The following is a 27,694-nucleotide window of genomic DNA, read 5'->3' as shown; positions in this document are numbered from 1 at the left end:
GCAGAAAATCATAACTTTATTGAAGGACATAAAAGACATAAATGGAGAGATATATTGTGCTCATAAACACAAAGCCTTGGTATGATAAATATGACAATTCTCCTAAAATTGATCTATAAATTCAATGCAATTCTTTTCAATTGAAAACCTCTAAGGTTTTTAGGAACTTGCCCAGCTGATCCTGAAATTTATATAAAAGGGTATAGGGCTCAAGACAGCCAAGGCCACTGTGAATAACAGTAATGATGGTGCTCTGGCACTTAGATGGTAATTCTTCCCGTAAAGTTACATAATTAAAGGGTGATAGGGTAATATGGTATTGGTATAGAACATAAAGAGCTACAAATAATATGGAAAAGATATATGACAGAGGGAACAAAAAGATGAACTTGTAATAAAGGGTCCTATGAAAATTGGTCATGAGTATTAAGAATTATAAAAATTAGATCCCTACCTCAAACTATATGCAAAAATATACTCCCAATGGCTTAAAGACCTAAAAGTGAAAAATACAACTAACATATTCAGAAGAAAACAGGGGTGGACATCTTGTGACGGTGAGAAGAGAAGGTCTTCTTAAGACACAAAAAGCACAAACCGTGAAGACAGTTAAATCCGTATTAAGATAAACTTTTGTATGACAAAAATCACAAAGTGAAAATACAAGCTATAGACAGGAAGAAGATATCTGCAAAGAATTAATATCCAGAATAAAGAGCACCTCACATCAATAGGAAAAAGACAAACACAATAGAAAAGCTGGCAAAGGATATGAATAGGCAATGCTGAGTAGGGCAAACCTAAGTTGCCAATAAATACAGAAAAGGACCACCAAACTCAAAGAGCAAGCTGAGAAATACAAATTTAAAGACATCAAAGACACTATCTCAAACCCATCAGATCGACAACAGTATAACATCAAGCACAGGCAAGACTACATGCCAACAGGGGCGCTTACATATCGTTAGTGGGAGACTAAACTGATACAATATATGCACCTTATTGAACAATTCTGTAATACACAAGATACAACCAAAAATGTGAATACCTCAAATTCCAACAGTTCTACTTCTAGCGATATGTCCTAGAGAAGCCTTCACATATTTTGCAAAAATATTTATTTCAGTGCTATTTCTAACGGTGAAAGGTCAGAAAGTCTACTTCAGTAAGGAAAAGGCTGTATCTGTAATGTTTTATTTCCTTAAAAAGACAAAACCAACTCTAACATAAATAAAACAAAACGTTAACATCTGTTTTCTTTAGTGGTGGAGACTTGGTTATACACTATTTCTTATACTTATCTATCTTAAATGCTACATAATTTTAAATTTGTAAATTAAGTGTGAAACATAAAGTACATAATAAGCAACTGACCTTAACTTTAACAGCAGGTTAAAAACTAGGTGTCTTTATCCAAGTGACTTCAATTCACAAAAACATTAGTAATAATGCTGTTTATAAAAAAGTCTTCGCAACCTATCACCTAATAAGTCAAAGCTTTTATTGCTTCTGTCCTGGAAATTATCCTATTAATCACTTAACTCTCTAATGTTGACTCAAAATCAGAGCGTGAAAGGCAACAGAATGGACTCTTTCCTAGATCTACTGTGATCTAATTAGCTATTAACATTTAATGTCATTAACTTTATGTACATCTAACACCAACAGAAAAATATACATCAAAACATCTAGGACTCTTTGAGGAATATAAAGGGAGACCCGTGTAATCCTAAAGCTCATTCTACCTCTCTGCCCAAGACTACCACCCTCCCCCCTCCTTTAGCCCTGTGGACTCAAGTTAAGAATCTCTACGTTAGATGCTATCAGAAGTTAGTGATCATAGGCAAAATTTATAAAGTAATGCTAAACACTGTTCCAAGGACTTTACATTTATTAACTTACTTCAGCCTCTCTGAGATCAGCATTCTTATTCCCATTTTTCAGATAAGCAAACTGAGAGACACAGAGGGTAAGTAATTTGCCTAAAGTTAATGAGCTAGTAAGTGGTGAAGCCAAGATTCAAATTCAGGCAGTTTGGCTCAGAGCATACACTCAATAAAGAATCTCTGCTGCCAACTGGACAGTCAATTAGAAAATGTTTATCAGTAAACCTTAACCTGAAAGTTACAAATAAGCATTTTAAAAATGAGACTGAAAGAAAAAAGGATAGAACCAGGGTATCCAAAGCATTTTTTCTTTTATTCCTTGCCAAATATTTAAAACAAAAACACCCTATTGTGATATTCTATTTCTTGCTTTCAGTTCCATTTTGCATTGCTCATGCCTTTAAGATGAACGTTTCTTTATAATATAACAATCAGTGCACTCTTTATTTTAACTTAACTTTATTAAGCTGGTTGCATAAATGATATACATTCTCATACTGACAATTCTTGTCATGAACAAAAGCAATAAAAATAACGCAATAGTAAGATGTGCTTCATATATAAACAATCATGCGGTAAAAGGAAATCTGGCCCTGTATAACAAAAAGATTAGGAAGCAAAATGTGAATAAGCCCTATATTCAGAAGATACCCAAATGTGTGAGCAAAGACAGCACACCCATAATAGAGCTCACTTAAGTTCCTTGTTTATTACGCATAATTCCTTAATTATCCATTTGTGAAATAAGAACATTAAGAAACATGAAATCTGAATTGCATTCATTTTCACAATATCAATGTTAAACTCAAAACAGCAACTTCATTGACTATAAATGTTAAACATTTCAAAAGTAAAAGGCAATCTTAGTTTTTTTTAACCCTATGAATAGGGTCTGCAAAAAAAGGTAGATTATTTTACTCTACTTGCAAGGAGACTAGGTCTCAGCCTGCACTGAAGGAGCATGAGCAACAAAGGGCAGCAAACAAATACCAACAGGAGTAATGCCCATACACATCAAAATATCTACTTACACAGCAAATCTATCAGATAATCAGCATAAGGGAAGCTTACACCTCATGCGAGAGAATTACTAAATTAACTATACATCTATTAGAAATTTCCAAACCCAACTCCCAAAACAATTTTAGTACACCTATCAAGTACTGTAGGTTATTTAGAAAAACAGGAATAAAACATACACACAGTCTTTGTATTAAAAATTTTTCATAACATATAAACAACGTTCAGATATAAACTGTGAACTGTTTTTTTCTAAATATGATTTAGGTAATCAAGACTTTCTTAAACAAAGACAGGTCTTAGGAATATGATCTGTACAAACTTACAGTAGTGTATATTCCAACAGAGATTTTCTTCCCATTATGATATGACAATACAACTCTTTTCTGAGTGAAGATATATGTTAAGGCTTAAGGTGTAAACACTTTGGAAGGCAAACAACTTAGTGAAGAAATTACTCTTCATTTAAAAATGTGTATCATTTCATAATAGGCCCCTGAATCTTCAAATTCACATGTGAGAATACATTTACATCTTAAATTTCTAGGAAAGGCACAAGCTTTATGTAAAAAAGCAGCAAAATTATAAACCCACCGATTTACTGAAAAAGCCATTACTTTTATTAGAAATAAAAAATGCTTCTCAAGATGTTGGCAATAGGTCATAGTATAGACATCTGTTTCATACAGTGTACTTTTCCCTTCAATTATATTCCAGTTGGAGGTGGAATGCCTCCTTGGCTATGGGAAGTAGAAGTATTTGATGGACTGTGTAAGCTGGTCTCCTTGTACACAAACCACGCATTTCCTCCCCAAAGTACCATATTCAGAAAGCCAAAGATCTAAGAAAGAGAAAAATAAACATGAAAATCTAGTATATAATTAAAATTTCATACCTTAGTTTTCCTATAAATATTTAGTATTTCCAGGCCATATACCATTATTTCATTTAAAGTCTGAACTACACATAAAGTGGAGTAAAAAAGGAAGACTTCGCATTTCAATTCCAGACTTGGATATATGACTTATTCCCAATGAAACCTCTAAATGTGTAACATAGAAAATCATGACTAAAAGATATCTTATTTTTGCATGCTCATTATTACCAAAAAGATGGAATTAAATTTGAGAAAAGTGGGGGGGAGTCGAGGGAGGGAGGGAATACGGGGATATGTGTATAAAAACAGATGACTGAACTTGGTGTACCCCCCAAAAAATAATAAATAAATAAATAAATAAAAGGGAAAAAAAATTTGAGAAAAGTTACTAAAACCTTCCTTTTATTACTTTATATTTAGACTTTAGTGCTTCCAGGTGAAGAGGAACAAGAGGAATCCATGGTTCCTTCTTTGAGAGGGTTTTTACTTTTCTCCCATCTGAATGGTTATAAACATCCTTTGTGCATCTTTTCCTATTTCCCTACTTTATCCCCCTACTACCATCTCCCTTACTTCTACAGCTGCAGCCAGAAGAGAAAAGGAGTCACAGAAGAACTTTACTTCACATCCTGCATTAGTTAACCTAAAAGAAATTAGCCTTCCTAGGTATAAATCTGACAAGATGAAAGTCTCAGAGATGAATAAACTGAAGATATCCTATTTTCAGTTTTTTATAAATACAAGAATAATAGTGATTTATGAGGTAAGAGTGGGGTGAAAAGCTTGAGTACTATCATATTACTGAAAGCCAACTGCTTTCTACCTTTTGGATATTTGGATATAAAAACAACATTTCTGAAACTGTCCATCTCAGATCACTGTCAATAAATACACAAAAAAACAAAAAAAAAGACTTTTAGATTACAAAGTTATAAAACAAAAACTCGGTCAAACTGCTTTATAAGGCAGGACTGACTTTATCCACTGGAAAAATATTCTCCTGAAAAGATGTCAGACCTCCTTAAAAATAATACCTTCATTATATTAATAATATATTTAATAATATACCTGTATTTGGATAATATATCAGACAAAATAATATTTAAATTCATACAGATAAAAATTTTAGGATTATTTAAGGAACTATAAAAGTATTATTTTCATAGATCCAGAGCAAATCATATTAGAGAAGGGGCTTTAAGGTCAGATCTGGTTCAAACCTTGGCTTTGCCAACTTACTAATTAACTGTGTCACCTTGGGTTAATTAACATACGAACTACAATTTTTCCCAGTTGCAAAAGGAAGATAGTGATACCACTTTCCACATTCCTCTCAGAACTGTTGGATAACTTAAGATATGAATATAGTGGCCTTAGCACACAGTCGTAATAAATGTTAGTGACTATTATTAGTGCCTTTCAGGTCAAAGTCTTGCCTAGTCAATGTTAACAAAAAGAAAGACTCAACCATGCTCTTGTTCAAACCTGTTTACAAGTAATAATTTTCTTCACAAACTTTTCTTTGTTGTTAAGACTATATGATAACTAGGATTCTGTTAAGCCTGATAAAAATAAAACCAATACACTCATCCAGAGATTTATTAAGAACTATTGTTTTCTTAAATTACTAATAAGATTTTTTCTAATAAGTGAAATAAAATATTTTATAAACACTGCATACTTACCACAGATACATTCAGGGATCCCATACTAGTCACAGAGCCAAAATGACATACCACTTGATGACTACAAGGCAGAAGTTCCTGGACAATATTGTGACCGGTAGCTATTTTAATATCTGTAAGAGCTTTAGCCCAGGCTGAAGTGCTCACCAACCACAAAAAAGTGGCAACAAGAGTAACAACAAAGTCCTAAAACAAAAATAAGTATGAATTAATAATGAATAGTTAATTTAGATACTAAATTTCAAATCCACAATGAACTGAAGATCACATTGAATCCTATGGTATTGAGAAACGGCCTTCATGACATACTTTTATAAAAAAGGCCACAGTCAACATAGCAAACATTGCTGTTTACTATTGCCAGCCCAGTGCCTGAGCAAACAAGTCTCAGTCATCTCCTGAGGAGTCTTAGATTTTCACACAGAGAAATCAAAGTTTTATATAGCCCTCACCACAACTTTATCTAAGCCTCCCCCTCTCAGGATCAATATATTAAACCCTGTTATCACCAATAACTGTATACCTGCATAATTTCTGTTTTAATCACCCCCCTCTCCAACACCACCTCTCTTTCTAGCTTATTCCCTCTGGCACCCCAACCTCAAAATTCCTTTAACCCCACTGTGACCTACAATCTGACCTTCATTTCCCTTCTTAATTTATATTCTAAGGTCCTTCATTATAATCTCTTACATATACTCTCAATTCCCTGACCCTTTACCTGCTTTCTCATACTGTTTTGGCAAATCTCTAACTTTAGTTAAATCTAATTCTCTATGATATGAATAATGAAATGGTGAAAAGCATACATTCAGGATGACCTGTCTCTTTTTAAATTCATGACGACAAAATTTAAGAATACTCATTATATTAAGAAAAGAACAACAAAAAAAATCTCTCTCAAGATACCCTGTCAACTACCAGTTTTCTACTAATGTCTTTGCTACTTATTACATTCCAAGAATAGGACTTAAGTTTTCAATATTTTGGATAACTTCTTACTGAACTAATAAGATAAAGGAAGAAAACATTTATTCTCCTTAATCTATTCTGCTGAGGAACTAGAATTCTGTCAACTAGTACTGGCTACAAAGATCTGAGTAACACTTTTTTAAAGCATGCATTTGGAAAGTATAAAGTGCAAGTTCCACCTGGTTTGCTCTTCCTTTAAATTAACAACCAAAGTGGGAACAATGTAAAATTTGTATCTTTTAATGTTCTGAGCATTCAGGTATGCTCAAGATTATGAGTTCTTGCATATCTGCAGCAAAAATCTCTTCAAGCTCAGAAACTGGTTTTGGAGCTTATCACAGAACTGTTTTCTTTTTTAAATAAATTAGGTTAGCTTTAAACTACTTTTGCCAGCGAGCTTTTAGTTATTTATGTCAGATAAATACCAGTGACCACGCATAAGATATAGAAACTGTGCTATATATAGCTTGTCCACCAGGTCAAGATGGCATTGAATAAACACCTTGTAATTAGAGAACCAGAACAATGTCTAATTTTACAAGCATGGTGGTACAGTGTATTTGCATTTTGCATTTGAGCTCTCCACTGCTACTGGTCCTCTTACAAAATCTATGTACATCAAAGAGAAAGGAACAGAAACGTTACAGTTTAAATATTTTGCACTGTGGGAGTACTCCCCTTTTTGCTACTGTACTCTGCTTTACTTTGTGCTGCAGGTAAACATTTTCTAAGCACTTGCTGGAAATACAATGCCTTCTGAAGAACTGATAACTAGTATGAGGTTATCACACATTAAGCAAGTTCTCTCTGGGCTAAAGTTCATAGTTTTGATCAAAAGGTGTCAAATCCTTTTAATTTTTAGGTTTCTTCCTTCCAAATTCCTAATTTAAAAACACACTGTTTTTTTCTGATTAGCTCTTTGTGTATACATCGTTGATGCCTTAAGGCATGACATTCTTATTTCAAAAGCAGGTACTTTTCTGAAAATGATGCACAAAGTAATCTTAGGGTGAGGGGAAGTGGGAGAAATGTGGGCCGCTGAAAACTGTGTGACTCAGGACTCTAGTTAGTTCTACGTGAACGGTGCCACCTGGAGTTACGCAATGCACAACCTCCTGTGACAGCCCTAGTGCCACCAATAAGTTAGGATATGATTCATAACAGATCTTTAGGATTTGGGATACCCTATCTTTGTTTAGTTTCGTTTTATGGTATCTTTGATCCTCCACACAGTCTAGAACCCTTAAGCTCCTGAAACTTAACTCAAAAAAGCACTACGTTTACTTAAAAACTAAAGTTGATTTTAAAATGTCACAATTGAAATTCTCCTAGAGATACCGTAGCAGAGAATTGAGAACACTGATAAAAATTCATTCCTTCATTAACAAATAGTACTTTAAAAAAATCCATGTCATGTTTGGCTTTTTACGTTTATATGGTTAAATTAAAAGTAGAATCCAAAATTTAATTTAGAGGCTGGACTTTTACAAATAAGAAGTATCCATCGTACATTATATCAACAAAAAATCACTTATGGAACTAATTCTGGATTATTCTTCTATATGACCGCTAACTGATCACTCTGAGGTGGAAAATTACTTTTAACTTTCTGAATGATACAATTAGATCAGTTTTATAGTTTTATGAGACAGAAAAACCCTCTACAAAAATAGATCTGACCGCTGTTTTAAAAAGCGTCATATTTTTAAAGCTTACTAAACAAGATACGAGAAATAAAAGGCTCATTGCTAGATTTAACTTAAACTTTGTTGGCATAATGACAAAATGGCAAGAAATGTCTTATTTAGAATTTAAACTATAAAGAATTTTAACAAAATATAATAACTATACGATCACCATACTTTTTTTAAAATAAGACTTGAGAAGTCCACAGAGATTATAGATTACTGATATGTAATTTCTGTTAAGCACTGCAAATTAAAATAGTTGATGTCTATCTTTTTGAAACGCACCTAACAACCAAGAAATTTTTTATGAAAATGTCAGGTTTGAGAATTTTTTCTTGGATATATGAAATAGAAAAAATATGAAGGATAAAATATTATTTTACTACTTACTTACCATCTGCATTCTTATGATCCAGGCAGCAAAAATTAAAAATAAATAAGGAAATAAATAAAACCTGTTATTTAATAATTTGGCCTACCCTTTAAAGTAACTTCACAAATAATAAGATGTCAGTGGTCCGTGTTTTCTCAGGATATAAATGACCAGTAACACAAAAACACCTCACATGTTTTTGAGGTACCCCTTCAAGTCAGTAACACTAATACTGACTCTGTAGTTACTCTTCGGTAGTGGAGGTCCAGTTTAAAACCAGAGCTTATCTCCGGATTTGCCACCAATAATCTAGGGCAATTCTACTAACTAAATCTGAGATTATTTTTATTTTCAGCTCAGTAGACCCTGAAGCCAAAAAAGGTATCACTTTAAATCCAAATCTTTTGTTGCCTTTTTAAGGATTCAAAATTAGCTAATGAATGCCACTAATGCCTAATTCTATAATTCCTAAGAATTACCTGGGTCAGATTTTATTTATTTTTTTATTATTTTTTAAAAAAATATTTATCTATTTATTTTGACTGAGCTGGGTCTTAGTTGTGGCATACAGGATCTTTAGCTGAGGCATATGGACTCCTTAGCTGTGGCATGTATGCGGGATCTAGTTCCCTGACCAGGGATCGAACACTGGCCCCATGCATTGGGAGCGTGGAGTCTTACTTACTCACTGGACCACCAGGGAAGTCCCTGGGTCAGATTTTAATTAAATAATTTAAGAATACAGACCAGGAGTCAGCAAACTTTTCCTGAAAAAGGCCAGACAGTACATGAATCTTTATTTAAAAAAAAAAAACAAAACAACGAGTCAGATTTAACTTGTGCGCCACAGTTCGTGGAGTTCTGATATAGACTATTAAGTTCAATTCAGGCATAAAGGGGGTCTCCTTGAGAAAAGAGAAAAAAGATATGAAACAAGAACACAGATATGAGATTATTAGCATAGTCAGTAATTCTTTGAATCAAAGGCATTAATTTCTACTTAATTTCTCTGCTACTTGCAACCCAATATGCTCTATCACATATTTGAGTTCTTTCCAGGTTAAAACAGAGTTAGAAACAAACAAACAAACCTCTGTACTTTATGGAGTACAGAGAAAGTGCTGCAAATAGGCTACAAGAATTGGGTTAAACATGACAAGGAGAGCAAGCTCAACCTCATGGCAAACACCGGTCAAAACATGTCGAAACTGGTTTATGCCAAGAATTTCTTTTTCCAGTGTAAGAAAATCCGTATTTACATTCAAGTATAATGTATCCTTACTTATCTTATATAAATTATTTTTGTATAAAAAGAAAGTGATTACTTACAACCATGGGAAGTTTTCGACTATCACGATACAGGTTCGTGTAACCAACATAGAGCAGAAGGGCAGCAATGCAGTACAGGAAGACAAAGACTGCAAAAGTAACATAGAATTGTGCAGAAGAAGAGTAATCTCCAATAAGGACATAACTTTTCCAATCTACATCACACACATTTGCACCCTGAGGTGTCTGAAATGATGCTTCATTCAACCTAATAAAAAAAAAGGCTCAAATAAATTTATGAGTTACTTGGACTTCCAACAGAGACAGAAATACATAGGCAGAATACTGAAATAACATTTCAAAAAAATACTCCCCAGATATATATAAATATTTGCCTTTTAAAAAAATGAAAAATTCAAATATTTAAGTAAATAATTTTTGTAAGAAATATACATAAATCATAAATTATACCTAGTAATTGGTTTATGACAGATTGAATATAGACTGAATTAAACACTTTCACACCCAGATACTATCTTCCTATAATAAAAACTTAGCAGATTAAGAGCACTGTTACAAAATGGTTTACAATTTGAGACAGATATTCCATTCTAGGAGGCAGAGTCTGTGTGACTAGCACCAGGAGAGCCAATTATAATCATTCACATTTTAACTCTGCATTAATTAGCTACTAACTCCACAAAGTTTTTAATTTTCCCTATCCATAATCACAAAAGCACTTATCACTAAAGATGCTGTAACAGTTCCTTGTACACGAATTTTATGAGAAGGATTGAGAGATGGAGAGGGAATGATAGATTACCAAGTACTTGCTATGTGACATATCTTTAATGTAAGATTTTATTTAATCATCAAAGCAAGCTTAAAAGATTTAAATTTATTGAACAGAAAAATAGAGGTCAAGTAAGTAGTTAGTAACTGGAAGAAGACTCACATCCTGACTTAAACACAGGACACATCCAATAAACCTTTTAATGACTACTGAGCTCAAACAGAAATCACATACAAAATAGTCATAAAATAAATATTCAGAAAATAAAGTTTTATGCTATTGAAACACAAGGAACTCTTCATTTTATATAAATACATGTCTTAAAGCTATATAATGCACATTATTAGTTAGTAATTGCAAATACATGAGAAATTTGGACTTTTCATAAGTTGTGTTTGCTTCCACAATATGGCTTCTCAAACTAAGGTGACAAATAGTCTTGTTTCACTTTGTTTTGAAATTTCCAATCCACTTTGGGATGACAGAATAAAAGTGTCAAGGCAACATCATATGAAAGTTTCTAAATGCTTACTGTCGTTTTCTGTATTTATTTCATCACAGTCCAGGAAAACAGTCTGCAGACAGGCAGCGGTCCATGCACCACATTTTTGATAACAATGATCACTACTTACAAACAAGCATGCAATTAAAAAATTTCTACCCCCTAAGATCAGTAAGTTGTTGGAAATCTTAATGAGTCAAAAGAGTTGTTAAGCCATAAAAACAAACAAACAACTCACCTGAATGGATAACCAAAAGTAGCTGTAATCGTTTTATTGTCAGAAACTTTAGGAGAACAACTCACTAGAATTTCTGTTTTGCCCTTAAAACCTCCACAGGTGGCAAAAGCAAAGATAGCAGCAATCTACACAAAGTGAGACCAAAAAAAAGAAAAGAAAGTATTACTGTACCCAAACATACATCATTAAAATCTTAAATATAGTGATTACTAACAATTGGCTCACTAACATTCTTAGAATTCTTATTTACAAATTAAGATGGTGAAAAATATTTAAAAATTTATTTGCAACTCTCAACAAATGTGATTTTATTTTTCCCTGAGTATAACACAGATATTAGTATAACAGCCCATATAACAATGCATTTGCTCATATTACAGTGTACCTACTAAATATTAGTATGAAATTCAGAGCAAGTCTTATTTATCAGTATCAAAGTCAAAAGGAGGTAAATTGGAGGTATTTTATTTGGAACTCAAGGGTAACTATAAAACCAAGAGACTACAAGCAAAGAAGAGATGTTATTTCATGCGCTTACAGGGCCTCACTTGTGGCTATTTCCAGGTCTCAAAAAGTAGTTGGAAATTTGTTTTCCTGATCACACATATGCTTAAAGAAATGTAATGATGCTCTCTCAAATGCTATCCAAACAGGAAAAAAACTGAAAGCATCCTAAATATTGACGGGGAATCAAATACACTGTAATTCATTCCCACAAGAGAACATCACGCGATCATTAAAATGTTGAGGAATATCTACTGATAGAGAGAAAGGTTCATTACATATAAAGTTTGTTTAAACGATGCGTTCTGCATGAGTCTACATCTGTGCATACACACACAACAAAAACTAAAAAGTCTATGCATCAAAGTTTTAAGTGGTCACCTCTTAACAGAAGACAAAAGATAGTTTCTTTTTCTATTTGTATGTTACAAATTTTCTACAAAACAAAACAAACAAAACACCCAGATACAGTGTAGTGACCAAGGGCTCAATCCTTCAGCAAATACTGATGGCTCAATCTGTAAAATATATTTGGAATTTGATCACTTTTTACCACCACCATCACAACATCCTGATCAAAAGCACTATTACTCCTGCCTGAATTATATGCTAACAGCCTTCTAAACCGATGCTCCTACTTCTGTCACTGCCCCTGCTTCAGTCTATTGTCAACACATCAGCTAGGGTCATCTTCTAAAAATACAAGGCAGAAAACTTTATTGTCTGCTCAAAACTCCAATGGCTTCTGAGTTCTCTCCAAATAAAATCAATGTTCATATAATGGTCTACAAGATCCTTTCCTTCTTTAATATTTCTGATTCATGTTCCTACTTTTTCCCTTGCCAAATCTCTTTACACAAAGGGTCTCCCTCCTATTCCTTAAGCACATGGGATAAATTCCAGCTCCCTCTTCCAATGAGACTTATCAGAGAGGCCAGGCCTTTCCGTAACCTCACTGTGTTAAATAACAGTGCCCCTCCCACCCCACACTATTTATTCTCTTTATTTGTACAGCTCTATTTTTCCTCCATTGTAACTACCAGTGCCTGACAGTACTTCATTATTTGTCCATTTTTCTCTAAAATGTAAACTCAAAGAGGGCAGGGACTTTGCTCAAGGTCACACACATCCAGCAAATAGATAAAATTCAGTGCAGGTGTGGTATCAAAGCCTATACTGTTGAACACTGACATAATGCCCCCCATGGATTAATTCAGGGCCTGAATCAGGCCATAATCAGGATCATAACCATCCACAGAATTTTTTTTCCATGAAGAAGAGATATATGAAAAAGAATATGGTTATAGTTACGAAGAGTCTGGTATAATGTCCACAGTTAGTTTGGAATCTTCAGTTAAGAGTTAAAAAATAAAGAAAGAAGAATAGATACTCTCTCAGCATAAATGTGCATGAATACACAAAGTGAACACAGAAGGCCAGGAAATGAGTCTTGGGCATAAACCCACATTTAGAATTAGAAAAAAAACAAAACAAAACAGGATATACAAATTGAATCAATGGAATAAAGAGACCAGAAATAGACTTGTGTGTATAGACAAATCATATCTAACAGAGCTAGCATTGTAGGGCACTAAGGAAAGGAGAATGGTGGTTTTAAAGATATGTCCACAAACTGCTTGATACCCCTCCCCTCAAGAGGTGGAGATTAATCCCCCCCCCCCCCCCCCCCCCCCCCCCCCGCTTAAATGTGGATAGGACACAGTGACTGGCTTCTAGTGAACAGAATATGGTAGAACGACTGGGATGTCCTTCCTGAGGTTAGGTAATAAAGAGATCACAACTTTCCTCTTCATGTCTCACTCCCTTGAATCACCTGCTCTGGGGGAAGCCAACTGCCATGTTGGGAGCATACTCAGGCAAATTATAGACTCATGTGGTAAGGAACCGAGGACTACCAACAACCATGTGAGGGACCTTGAAAGTATATTGTCTGAAGCTTGCCCTCAGTCATATCAGTGGACTGGAGGGGGGGCTTGAGATGACTGTAACCCAAGTCAACACCTTGAACGCAACCTCATGGGAGACCCTGAGCTGCAATAACTCAGCTAAGCCACTCCCAGATTCCAGAAACTGTGAGATAATAAACTGTCTATAGTTTTAAGTGTTAAGCTTGGAGAAATTTGTTATTTGAAATAGATAACTAATACAAGGAAGGACGGTCCAGATGAGCTAAAGTCTTAAATGTAAAAAGTGAGTCTAAAAATTATGAAGACAATATAAAAGAAAACTTGCGATCACAGAGAAGGGAAGAATTTCTTAAGAATAAAAAGAAAGAAAGAAAGAAAGGAAGAAAGCTAAACATAAAGATTGTTAAATTCAACTATGGAAAGAGTTTTTTAAAATCAAAAGAGCTTTTGAATGTAAAACAAGCTATAAACTAGGAGAAAGTGTTTGCAATAATGTCACGGCAATTAGTATCTATTAGTACACAGATCTAAGACTCTTGCTCATGTATACTACATGAGGTGCACAAGAATGTTCACAGTAACACTGTTTATAATACCAAAATATGGGGAGAGGAGAAGCAACAGGAAAATGGATAAAATATATTGGTACATAGTACTTACAATGGAAAGTTATATAGGAATGAAGATGTATAAACTACAGCTACCTACGTTAAGACGGATGAACTGTAGAAACCTAATGCTGAGAGGAAAAAAAACAAAAGTTGCCTAAGACTACACAAGGTATAATGCCATGCCATTCTTTTAAAAGCTCTGTTTACTTGTTTACCTCACTCCTGCCACTATCTTTGTTCAGGCCCTCACCATTTTTCCCTGGGACTAACCCAACAGACTCTTCCTTTCACTTTTAAACTCATTCCCAACACCATTCATCCTTTACTGTAGGCTCCAGAGCTGCAGCGTCCAGTAAGGTGCCAGAAGCCACATGTGGCTACTGAGCACTTTAAAAAGGGCTAGTCTGAACTGAGATGGCTGTAAGTGTAAAATATACCATGGTTTATGATGATTTAGTATGAAAAAAGAATGTAAAATATCGCATCAATAATTGTTTATATTGATTACTTGTTGAAACAGTAGTATTTTGGATATATTGGGTTAAGTAAAATGTATTATTAAAATTAATTTCACCTGTTTCTTTTTCACTTTCTTAGTGTGGCTAGTAGAATGCTTAAAGTTACTATATGGCTGGCATTTGCAGTTTGTACTGTTTCTATTGGACAGAGCTCTTTAGAGTGATGTTACACTGATGTGAAATAAAAATCTGGTCATGTCACCCCCGCTGTTTAAAGAGATTTCCTCAATGGCTTTCCAAATCTACATTTAAGGGAAAAAAATTTTTTTAGCCCGAACTTCTTAATTTGGTGTAAGAGGTGGGGCAAGGTACCCTCAACTTTATCTTTCTAGATTTATATGCTATACTCACTGCCAGGTCCTGTACAACTCTGTCCATTGCACTATATACTGTACTTACTGTTCCTGAGACACACCAAGTATTTATGTCTTGGATATATGTGTTTATTCTGCTAGGACGTCCCCCCCTCTGCCTCCACCCTGGTTCTCTAACAAGCTCGTCCTTTAAGGCCCTGCCCAATTCCCTGTGGTAGTACTATTCTGTCTTCTGGGCTGCCATACACCTGAGTTCATTATGTCTATTACAGTCATTTTTCTTGTGTATCCTGCCTTATTTAAAAAAAAAAAAAAAGCAAAAATAATAAAAACTAGTTTCCCATTTAATACAAAAATTAATATATAAATGGCCTACAGTACCACAACTTATTGCTTTTAAGACTACTGCCTTTCTCCCTTGGCAGACTATCATGTCTGCATTTGCTCTTATTCAGGGTTTTCTGTGCCTACCTAGCAGAAGGCCTGAGATATACCAAATGCTCACTAAATAACTGTTTAATTAAAGGAAAAAACCCAATTGCCAATAATGTACAAATAAAACCAATTTCAAGTCTTACATACTCAACATTTCAAGTTTGTCTTTTTGTTATGAGGATAAATAAATGTCATGTTTGCTATTTTGGTCTTTATCTTATGTGAAAAAAAGGGATAAAGTATATACTTTTTACTAAATGAAGTACAAATAATCTGAGGGTAAACTATCCAACCATCTCATCTCTCCCTATATTGTGCTAGTACTCTGATTTCAATTAGAAGTTACATACTGGCAGCCCATGGGTGAAACCCAGCCAGAAGACAGATTTTTGGTCTTCCCAGTATTCATGAAAAATGTGAATTTGTTGTCAATATTTTGTTATCAGCATGCTGCACGTAAAAATTTGGATTTCCTGCGAGGGTGTGGGGAAACTAAAGATATGGCAACATCAGACCTACATATATAAAGCAACAATCACACGGAAATGAGTGACAGATGACACTTAAGTCAGGGTATGTGCTTTCCAGATTGCTGCCACTCTTCATTGTCTCTACAACCCTCAGGATGAGTGTTAGTTACCAATTATCAATGACCTTACACTATTCTTTTTTCTTCCAAACAGCCTGTTTCACTGACTCACTTTACAAGGGGCTCCTATCAGCACTTCGGTTTGTACTTCTAGTGTAAAATGAGGTGTACTGGTATGCCGATTTATTATTTCCTTGCCACTTATGAAACTAATTCCCACCCCACCCCCCCATCCCATAAAGAATGTCTGAAACTGCTGACATGATATTCCACCTACAGAGTAACTAGTAAGAATCCAGGGACAGGATGACAGCAAGCTTCTATTCAGGTCAAAAGGTTCCATACTCATTATGACAGCCTCAAGTTCCACTTACCTCTCTGCCCACTGGACCCACATTAGAGATATGAAAGATGCCTCACTAATTTAGACATTCTGTAACTCAGGTCAGTATTACAGCCTGGTCCTCTAGAATACTACTCTCTAAAATAGACTAGAGGGCTTCCTAGGTGGCGCAGTGGTTAAGAATCCGCCTGCCAATGCAGAGGTCACGGGTTCGATCCCAGCTCCAGGAAGATCCCACATGCCGCGGAGCAACTAAGCCCGTGTGCCAAAAAAAAAAAAAATAAATAAAATAAAATAAAATAAAATAAAATAGACTAGAGTACTCAGTTAACTGGTGTACAAGAAGAAAATATGTCTATTTATATCTGCTTTTAGACTTAAACAAGGAACTAAAGCTTTATTAAAATTAATACACTGCTGAAACCCATGCTGGGTCTGTATGTCAGAGAGTCAAATGTTGGGACAGTAATGTTGGGTATCTTGAAGGTAAGGAAGTCCCACAACATGGTGGGACAGAGAGTGATACCTACATCTATTTTTCCACTTTTAGAGTTCATGTGTCATAATGTGAGTGTGCCTGGTTAAGTGTCTTTATGGCATAAATTATCTACATTTAACCAAACTAACCTTCACAAAATGGACTGGTGGCTTAAAGTCTTCACAGAAACTACTGAGTGATAATACAAAAACTCATGTCCAAAAGAGAAAATAGAAGCATTAATACTCTATATGAGCAGCACTCATCAGCCACGTTACAAGGTAAAAACAGGTTCTACTTAATCAGATCAGAAGTTGGCAAAAAAAAAAAAAAAAAAAAGAAAGAAAAAAATATTATTAGACAAATATTTGAAATAAGGATTTTTTAAAATTTGAAATATGAATGAAATTTACCCTGAGTGTATATAATATACCTTAAGATAATCACACAGTAAAACATGCATCTAAGTTATAGATGCATACTGGGGCTCTGTGTATAAAATCTTACACTGATAGAGTCAGCCAGAGTCTCAATCCCATACCCTGCTCAGCTCACAGAGGGTCCTGCTGGGGAACACTAATTTATGGGTATCTTTCACATGTTTCTAGTTGCAGGGTCCTCACTGCTATTTGCTTTCATGATTAATCTGTTCAGGAAAATGATATAATTGAAATCTTCAGCAATATTAATAGATCTAAAAGTATACTGTATATGAGCATTTATGTGCAAAATCAAATGCATGCTGTTTTGCTACATCAAATGATCATTCAGTACTTAAATGAACTATTATAGCATGTTTGCCTTTACAATCAGTCAGATGAGAATGCCTAGATTTTTCTAAATCAAAGTCTGAAGCATTTACTAAAGACATTCATTTTAAAAAACATTTTGTTATTGATGTTGATATTTCAGTTTATTCCCACTGTGCACTGAGCAGTGAAGTGAGTTTCAAAGTTTTTCGATTTCACTCTTCTATTATTTCCCTCTGCTTGGAAAGTACAATCACAGAAAGTTCTAAATAGCCTGCTAGTACAGTTCCATAACCCTTAAGAATTTGGATCATGAGAAGTAAACTTGAGTTCCTGCTGAAATAAATAGCTAGAAGTTTTTTGCTAACTCTTAATTATTACATGTTGAAAACATCTTTATGTCACCTTTATTCTTAAAAAACTGTTTAGCTGAGTATGGAACTAGAAATCTCCAAGGAACCTAAACATATTTCTTTTAAAATCATTTCTGACTGTTCCACTATTTTATGTCTTTTGGAGTGAATCAATATTCTGATTCTTGATCTGGATGGCTGTCTTGAAGTGAGTGTGTCACTTCACGGAAAACTGATAGTATTTGTTGCCACTGATACAATCTGAGCTTCTAAGTGAACATCAGTTTTCTTCATGTATTTTAGGATATTTGATGTAGGCTCAACTTGGGAGTATGTTATTTCTCCCTTTTCTATCCTGGTCTAGTGGTTTTTATAAGTCATCTCCCTGGCCAATAGTTTTTTGGTCATTTCTACCAGGCCATCTTAATCCCCTACTCCACAACTACCTTATCTTATGATGGGACCCCAAACTCCTAACATAGAAGAATATTCCAGTTATCACAAATCCAGACCTTAAGCAGGTAGGTTGATTCAAGTCTTTGTTAGGGGCTATTTCTCTCTCTCTCTACTTCTTTAAGTACTCCACTCCATGGAAGTCATAAATCCAAACAATGGGTTGAAGCTTTTTCTCAGATTTCCCAGAAACAGGAACAGTCCTTCTCCCACCCATATTTCTGTGCCATTTCTGGTCCCCAATGATGTTTATCCTGTATTAGAAAAGCAGTTCTCAATGCATGGTCTGTGGACCGCAGGGAATACCCAAGACTCTTTTAACGAGTCCATGAGGTCAAAAATATTTTCACAATATTATTACAACATTTTTTGCTTTTTACACTATGTTGACATTTGCACTCATTTGCGCAAAAGCACTGGTGGGTAAAACTGCTGGGCTTTAGTAAGAATCAACAAAAGCATCAAACTGTTATTTCACTGACATGCACTCGCTTTTAAAGAAAAAAAAGTCAGTTTTACTTAAGAATGTCTTTGATGAAACAGAAAAATTATTACTTTTATTAAATCCTGACCCTTAAGTCTTCTTAATATTCTGTGTGATGAAGTAAGATGTGCAAATACTTTTACTACTGAAAAGACAATCTATGGACTGGGAAAAAATATTTGCAAATGATGTGACTGACAAGGGCTTAATTTCCAAAATATACAAACAGCTCATACAACTCAATAACAAAAAGAGAAACAACTCAATCAAAAAATGGGCAAAAGACCTAAACAGACAGTTCTCCAAAGAAGACATCCAGATGGCCAACAGGCACATGACAAGATGCTCACGCTAATTATCAGGGAACTGCAAATCAAAACAACAATGAGGTATCACCTCACACCAGTCAGAATGACAGTCATCAAAAAGCCTACAAATAATAAATGCTGGAGAGGGTGTGGAGAAAAGGGAACCCTCCTACATTGTTGTAGGAATGTAAACTGGTGCAGCCACTATGGAAAACAGTATGGAGGTTCCTTAAAAAGCTAAAAATAGAGTTACCATATGATCCAGCAATCCCACTCCTGGGCATACATCCAGAGAAAACTAATTTGAAAAGATACGTGTATCTCAGTGTTCATAGCAGCATCATTTACAATAGCCAAGACATGGAATCAACCTAAATGTCCATCGACAGGTGAATGAACAAAGAAGATGTGGTATACAAATACAATGGGGACTTCCCTGGTGGCCCAGTGGTTAAGAATCCGCCTGCCAATGCAGGGGACAGGGGTTCGAGTCCTGATCCGTGAAGATCCCACAGGCTGCGGAGCAACTAAGCCCGTGCACCACAATTACTGAGCCTTCGTTCCACAACTACTGAAGCCCATGCGCCTAGAGCCCGTGTGCCTAGAGCCTGTGCGCCGCAATAAGAGAAGCCACCTCAATAAGAAGCCTGCACACTGCCACTGCAACCAAGAGTAGCCCCTGCTCGCTGCAACTAGAGAAACCCCACGCGCAGCAATGAAGACCCAACACAGCCAGTAAATAAATAAATAAATAAAAATATAACTGAATACTACTCAGCCATAAAAATGAATGAAATAATGGCATTTGCAGCAACATGGATGATCATACTAAGTGAAGTCAGAAAGAGAAAGACAAATACCATAAGATATCACTTAGAAGTGGAATCTGGGGCTTCCTAGGTGGCGCAGTGGTTAAGTAATCCGCCTGCCAATGCAGAGGTCACGGGTTCGATCCCAGCTCCAGGAAGATCCCACATGCCGCAGGGCAACTAAGCCCGTGTGCCAAAAAATAAATAAATTAATTAATTAAAAAAAAAAATTAAAAAAAAAGAAAAAAAAAGAAGTGGAATCTGAAATATGATACAAACGAACTTATTCACAAAACAGAATCAGACTCACAGACATAGAAAATAAACTTATGGTTACCAAAGGGGAAAGGAGGGGGGTGGGGTAAAATAGGAGTTTGGGATTAGCAGATACACAGTTCTATATATAAAATAGATAAACAAGGTCATACTGTATAGCACGGGGAATTATAATACCCTGTAATAAACCATAATGGAAAAGACTATGAAAAAGAATACATATATGCATAACTGAATCACTTTGCTGTACACCAGAAACTAATACAACACTGCAAATCAACTATACTTCAAAACAAACAAACAACCCCCCCACTTTTACAGCATATCAAAATACAATGGTTGTCTCCAGGGAAAGCATTTAAACAACTGAGTTGTTTGCTGAACTAGTCACTTTTTTCGTTGAATACTATTTTTACTTGAAAAAAATAAGTAACAGAAAAAATATACATATTCAGACTTGGATATCTGTCAGATCTTTTGAAAACAAATAAAATAAGCCTTTCACTTCAAGGAAAACCAGCAGCATTTGTTGCCACTGATATAATCAAACTTTCAAGTGATTACCGTTATTTTAAAATAAATATTATAAAAGTGTCTGTTTAAATTTCTAATATGGTAAATATCAACTGATTCAACCCACATAGACAAAAGTTCTTTGAGGCATTCAATATTTACGAGTATAAAGGGGTTCTGAGACCAGAGTGTTTGAGAACCATTGTATTAAAGCATTGCTCTATCTTAATTTTCCCTTTAATGTTTTATCAGAGATTGCTATTTGTATGTGTGAGGTGAGTATGTATGTGTATATATGTGCATTCTAAAAGCACTGACAACATATATATAAAAATCTAGTATATCCCATGAGAGGGTTCAAGGTAATAACAAAGAGGATTCCAGGTAGAAGAAACAGAGAGCAAAGGCACAGGGGTAAGTCAGAAAGTCTATTACAAGCTTTACATGTATACAGAGTTCTGGTAGGCACAAAATGCCACTTGAAACCCTTTTTTCCCTTTCCACAATAGGAAAAAAACACAAAGGGCGAGGCTAAGAGAAAGAAAACTTTCTTAAAAGGTAGTCTGTGCCATAGACTGACAGTCTAAAAATTTAAATATTAAGCAAATGGATGAAACAAACATCAGAGTGAGTATGCCTCATCCCCTGTACTCGATAATATAATTTGTATTTTCTAGGGTGCTCCTCTAAGCTATATTACAACCAAAAATTAGAATAAAATATAGTTCCTGTTTGCAAAAATCCTATAATCTACTTGGGATGACTAAACTTTAGTAAGTATTTTATATAAACTAGTACGTATTTCTCAAAGTTTGTTGTTTAAACAAATTGAAAAATGTAATGCTCAAACGGTTATGGGTTTTCTCCTTCACCATTTTTAACACTAATTTTCCAGAATAATAATTTACCCCAAAGTAATGTTTTTAAATGTTTCTTTCAATTTGCTCATTAATTATAAGTATAAAGTCAGAAAAAAACATTCAAACTTGATAAATGAATCAAGAAAACCTTACTTGTTTTTAACTCCTAAGATCTTGTTATAAACATGCATGTAACAAGAAAAAAATTACTTCAGGTACCTTATGTTTCTGTTTCTTAAGCTTGAAATTTTTGGTAGTCTTTAATTTATTAAAAGACGGATCAGAAACACAAAGGTAAGTTCCTGAAAAGACTAAGAACAGACTGTTTTAGGCCAAGATGTAGTAATCACAATCATGGGATACTGTGTAAATTATTTATCTAAGCCTCAGTAACATGGAGATAACAACAGTAATATACAATATAGAGATAACAACCATCATAGGTTGTCAGAAAATTAAATGAGAAAATACAGGTAAAGGCCTGGAACATATATTGAACTCAATAAATATCTCCTATTAATACTGAGAGTAAACTTGACCAGCACAGACAAAAATATTCATGATTCTAAAATTCAGCCTAATTAGTCTGTAATTCCTTGTATAGTCCCAAACAGTATCTCCTCCACAATTTTGCATGTGTGGAATTAGGAAAGCATATTACTTAGCTTTGTTTAGGGTTAAGGATTTGACCAGTGTTCACCCTAAGTAGAAAAAAGTCCAAAACAGTGTTTGATATTAAAAGGAGATAAAATCATTTTAATGAAAAACTTTAATCTGAATACTAGAGATAACTGACTATAAAGTAAGAGTCAAATTAAAATTTACTAGAAAAATATTAAATAATTGAAAAAGCTGCTTTGATAAAATTAACACCTGCCTTTTACTTCTGCGTTCAACTCCTACACAGGGGCCATCTAATCTTACCTAAATTTTATCTTGTTACCTTGATAGGCTGCTAAAGGCTGGAGAACACGCAGAAAAATGAAAAGTCTAAAATATACCATTTCTAAAGTTTAAAATATGTAACAGAGAACTGAGTGATCTTGAAGGACCAGGAGATATGTATGTCTATCATACAGGGCTCAAAATGTATCCACTGTCTGGATCTAGTCTTCCTAGAAACACAGCATTTCACTTCTGAAGAACACACTAAGAACTGTTCAAATACATTATCATCATTCTGACAGCCCTGTGAAGTATTGCTATTCCCATATAAGTACAACAGAAATTCAACCTTTACGGAGTACTTACTACACAAAGAGAACTAAGGCAATGTCACTGCCAGGCACTGTAACTAAGGGCCAGAAGTAGATTAAAAGTGGATTTAGGTATACACAAAAGCATAGTGGCTACAGTTTAGAAGCAAAATAGAAATGCTTGTGCTTTGGCGACTGTATTTTTATTCTGTCCATAAATACTTACTGGGTACCTTCATGTCTAGGAGGCCTTCAGATTTGTGACCCTTTGAAAGTTACATATTACCAGGTTATATCTTAGTGTGATATCTTCTAGAACACTGCTAAAGGTAAGCTGATTTGGGGCACCATCCTTGTAGTTATATGGATAGTAAGCAGACTTTATCTAGATTTTAGATTTGTTTGTTAACTTATGTATTGACTGTTTCTAGAGGTAACCTATACATCTCAATCAACACCTTATGAAACTTGAACAATTCATTCAAAATACATTTAAAAATTCCTACTATGGGCAGGCCTTTCTCCTCTAGAACCCTGTCTTATTCCTCTCTGCCTCTGTTTTAAACCTTCTATTCACAAGTCTCTACAGCACACACACACATTCAACCTTCCCCATCTTTAAAACAGGTTACCACCCAATCTCTCCGATCTTCACAAACAGCGGTCTACTCTCACTTTCTTCTCTTTCTTACCATACATCCATTCAGCCTACTACCATATGATTTCTGATTTTACCAAAACTGCTCTTACTAAAGCCTCTTGATTACCAAAATCAAGAGATGCATTTTAGTAATTATTTTTCTTAACCTACTGCACCTAATATTGCTAAGTACTCTTCCTGAAATATTTCTAACAGTGATGCTAAGATGTTAGCATCTCCATCTTCCTAACCATTCTTTTTTCCTTTGCTGCCAAATATCTGCTGAATCTCCAATCCACACTTGCCTTTTAAACTCTAGATCCATGTATCTAACTGCCTACAAGATACTTCCACTTATATGCTCTAAAGAGACCACAAACTCAATACATTCAAAACCTTACTGACCTTGCACCAAAAATCTGCTGCTTCTCCTTAGTGATCTGTCTTAGATAGATGTGCCACTACTAATCCAAGTGAGAAATATGGCAGTTATCTTAAAGCCCTCATTCTAATTTCTAAACCTCTCTTTACCAGGCCCACTGCAATTAGTTTTAGGCCTTCATAATGTTTCAAACAACAGATTTCCCTTTCTTCAATTATGACCTTTCCTCTCCAATTCACCCCCTACATTGCTGACAAAATAAAAATTCCTAAAAGGTAAATCTAATTATATTATTTACTTGTTTATTTACTTTTTTTTTTTAAAGTTCTTTATGTTTATTTACTCTTGAATGAATGAGTCTACCCTACCCGGTAAGAATTTTGGGCTTAAATGGAAGCTGTACAATAAACAACCCAAAATTGTGTACCTGCACATATGCATTTTAAGGAAAGGGCCCAGATTATCAAAGCTTAACCCAAAGGGTTAAGAACCACTGGCCCACAGGATAAACTCCAAACTATTCTGCAAGCCCTTTGAAACCATGCAGAATCATCTCAAACCACACCCTCCCTCACAGTATAAGTTCCAGTCAACCCCAATTACTTTTAAGTTCTCAAACAGGGCTATGCTGCTTCAACTTTTCACACCACTAAACAGAAGATTCTCTTTGCTTGGAAAGCCACGCCCCACCCATTCCCCAAGTGAACAAGTACTCATCCTTCAAGTGTTCTTTCAGCTGTGAAATTCTCTCTAGCACTTCCAAGCAATTGATTGCTCCTTCCTTTCACCTACTACACTTTGCCTATACCTTTATTATAGTACTGGCCATATGGCATATTTGTTTTCATGTCTTTCTTTCTTATTAGGTCATGAGGAAAAGACCATGTTTTATTCACATGGTCTAGTGCTATTGCTTTGCATAGCACCGGTGTATAATACATACTCAAACATTTGTGTAATAAATACTCTCTACACCAACAACAATGAATACTCTTCATAAAAGGTTCTCTTGTGTAATAGTAAGTTGTTCGAACTGAAAGTAGTATTTCCTTAAGCTTAAAAAGGATGTTTTTCAAAATATGTCAGATCTATGATCACTAATAAACTTATTAATGTTTTAAAATAAGAAAAAAATTGTATTTTTTTTAAAAATACTATAAGCATACTATACTATACTATAAGCATAAATATAAACCGCCTCTTCATTTAAGTGAAATTTTAAAATTATAAATTTAATTATAACCCTCAATGAGATTAAACTACTAAGCATAAGACTTTTTCTTAAACTTGATATTTGATTAGCCCAGTTAAATGTGTTTTTCCTCCTGCAATTTAAAATTTTTATATACTCAAATAAGAATCTTCTTTATATTTAAATCTGGACCTAGGTTTACAGAACGCTAAATATATACATTTAGGTGTCTTTAAAGTAAACATTTGTGTGAAATTAGCAGTATTTCAGTTTTCAGAAAACACCAAGCAAAACTTTGGGGGAAACGTAGGAAGCTTTGGGTGTAGGAAGGAAATCAGATTGAGTACTGCCCATTAGAGAATCTGAGTTTCTGTGTTACTTTAAAAAACACCCTCGGCAGATTTAAAACACGAATTCGTAACTTCTTACTCTTTCACCACTTTATCAGTAATATACGGGGTTGAAGAGGTACGGATGTAAATGTTGCTGGCTGTAAAAGAACTTGCCGGAACACTGGACAGATGCCAGCTGCCTATTAATACGGGCCTGAAAACCAGCATTGGAATATGTAGCAGGCCACGAACTCTGAAGGCACTGTGCAGGGCCTGGTGTATTCACTAACTACTCCAAAGCGACTGATCATTACCAAGGTCGAAGGAAAAATCTGCTCTGATGTTAATGATTGAGAGCGTTCCGGGGGAAGGACTAAAAGCTGACGGCAGGATGTTGCTGGGAAATACCTAAAACAAACTGGATAGCGTTTCCCAACTTGTGTCTCAGTGCATCGGACTAAGCACGCATTTTGTTTAGACCTTCTCCCCTACTCTCCCCACCTGCGCCCGCTTCCCTGACCCACAGTTTATTTTTATCCGTTTTTAAACTGCAGCCAATCTTAAAAGCAGAGTAAGACCCGAGAGCTCGTCGAATCACTTGGAGAAGGCACAGCAAGCTTGCGAGGGCGCGCGGCCTCGAGCCCGCAAGGGGCAGAAATGCACGGGCTGGCCCCTTCTACCGGAGGCTCGGAGGCGGCGCCCGCCGGGGCTCCACTGCGGCCCGCCGGGTTTCGGTTAGACCGCAACAGGAAGTTTCCTCTTCCCTTGCGGGAAGCAGTTAAGCCAAAGAGAAACTTGACCCCCTCTCCCCGGCGGACACGCGGAGGTGAGCTTCGGTGTGGGACGGCGGCTCCGCCGGGGACCGAGGCAGCCGAGGGACTCGTGCTTCGACGCCGACCGCGGCGTCCCGACCCCGCGCGGGCCCAGGCGGCGGCCTCCCGTCCCCTCCCCGCGCTTCCAGTCCCACCCGGTCGGGTCCCGGGGAGAGGACGGCTTCGCGCCACGCCCCGGCTCCCGGAGCCCCAGCCTCCCCGCCGAGGGCGCCGGCCCGGCCGGAGCGGGAGCCGGAGCGGGAGCGAGAGCGGCGCCGCGATTCCCCGCTCGGCCGGCGCATGCTGCACTCACCCATTCGAGGACCTTGATGAAGCCGAGCGGCTCCTTGAGCGGGTTGAGGTTGAGCTGGAAGGAGGACATCCTCTGAGGAAAAGAAGGGAAAGAAAGTCAGGACGGCGGGGCGGAGGAGGAGGGGGACCAGCGAGACGGAGCTGCCCGGCCGTGAGGAAAGGCAGGCGGGGAGGGGCCTGGGAGGCCGCGGGGCGGGGCGGGGCGGCGGCGGTTGAGCCGCTCGCCGAGGCGCTGGGGCGGAGACGAAGAAGGGCGGCCGCGGGAGGCGAGGGCGGGCAGGGGCAGAGAAGGGGAGGTGCCTCCGGGGGCCGCACCTGGCCCAGCCGGCTGATCCGCTGGCGAACCAAGTAGATGTTGGACGCCATGCTGCGTGCGCCGCGCCCCCTTCCCTCAAGTCCTGCCCCCGGCGCGCTGGTTCCTGCGGCGCATGCGCGAGCTCAGCCCCGCGCCTGCGTAGCGGGGGTCGCTGCCCGGCGCAAACCCCTGGCGTTCCGCTCGTCTCCGCACGCCTGTCGGACAACAGCTGTCTTCCGCCAGCCTGCTTTCACAGTTCCCAACTTTTAGCTGGATTTATAAAATATTGACAGGGATGAAGCGGCGATTCAAGGCTGGCGTTAGGGGCCTTTTATTAAAGTCGTGGAAAGTTATTGCAGAACGGACTTTGAGCGACCGGGCTGTAGGGTCTCTTTCAGAAGTGTGATTCAGCAAACATTCTTACGGAAATTAAGTTTATCGTCAAAGTTATCATTGGAGTCAGGGTTGCAGGATGTACAAGAAAGGTTATACTAACGGAAAAAGGCCTGGCCGCACAGGCTTCTCCTGACCCGCTTACCCGCCTCCCGTACCCTGTCGGTCAAGTTCTCTACGTGGGGCGCTCTTGGAGTCTTTCTGCAGAAGGCTAATTACTGCTCCCCCTTCGAGAGTCGCCTTAGGCGACACCTCCCCTCTGGCACTCAGTTATCGGAGCCCCGAAGTAGTGATCTCCTTACTGGCTTCCCC

The 27,694-nt window shown here is 36.7% G+C and overlaps 1 protein-coding gene across 1 annotated transcript; it reads right to left on the bottom strand.

Annotated features, from left to right (window-relative positions):
• Positions 1–2,180: 2,180 nt before the first annotated feature.
• Positions 2,181–26,877, bottom strand: SYPL1 (synaptophysin like 1). The gene is made up of 5 exons (XM_057732066.1): positions 26,696–26,877; positions 11,304–11,428; positions 9,831–10,038; positions 5,469–5,654; positions 2,181–3,747 (listed from the first exon to the last, which is right to left on the bottom strand). Exons 1-5 carry the CDS (start codon positions 26,762–26,764, stop codon positions 3,613–3,615), a joined length of 723 nt encoding a protein of 240 aa, XP_057588049.1. The 5' UTR covers positions 26,765–26,877; the 3' UTR covers positions 2,181–3,612.
• Between the last annotated feature and the right edge of the window lie 817 nt (positions 26,878–27,694).

The sequence above is a fragment of the Hippopotamus amphibius genome, chromosome 4, assembly GCF_030028045.1.
Source record: "Hippopotamus amphibius kiboko isolate mHipAmp2 chromosome 4, mHipAmp2.hap2, whole genome shotgun sequence".
Classification (NCBI taxonomy): domain Eukaryota; kingdom Metazoa; phylum Chordata; class Mammalia; order Artiodactyla; family Hippopotamidae; genus Hippopotamus; species Hippopotamus amphibius.
This window is presented reverse-complemented; position numbering and strand designations above follow the sequence as displayed.

Bases quoted from the DNA above. Each gene is read 5' to 3' on its own strand.
- SYPL1 (XM_057732066.1), bottom strand. From the start codon at position 26,764: ATGTCCTCCTTCCAGCTCAACCTCAACCCGCTCAAGGAGCCGCTCGGC. The intron at 5,655-9,830 runs GTAAGTAATCAC...TTTTTGTTTTAG, and splicing joins GTCGAAAACTTCCCATGGTT to GACTTTGTTGTTACTCTTGT. The intron at 3,748-5,468 runs GTAAGTATGCAG...TCTCTTTCTTAG, and splicing joins GATCCCTGAATGTATCTGTG to ATCTTTGGCTTTCTGAATAT.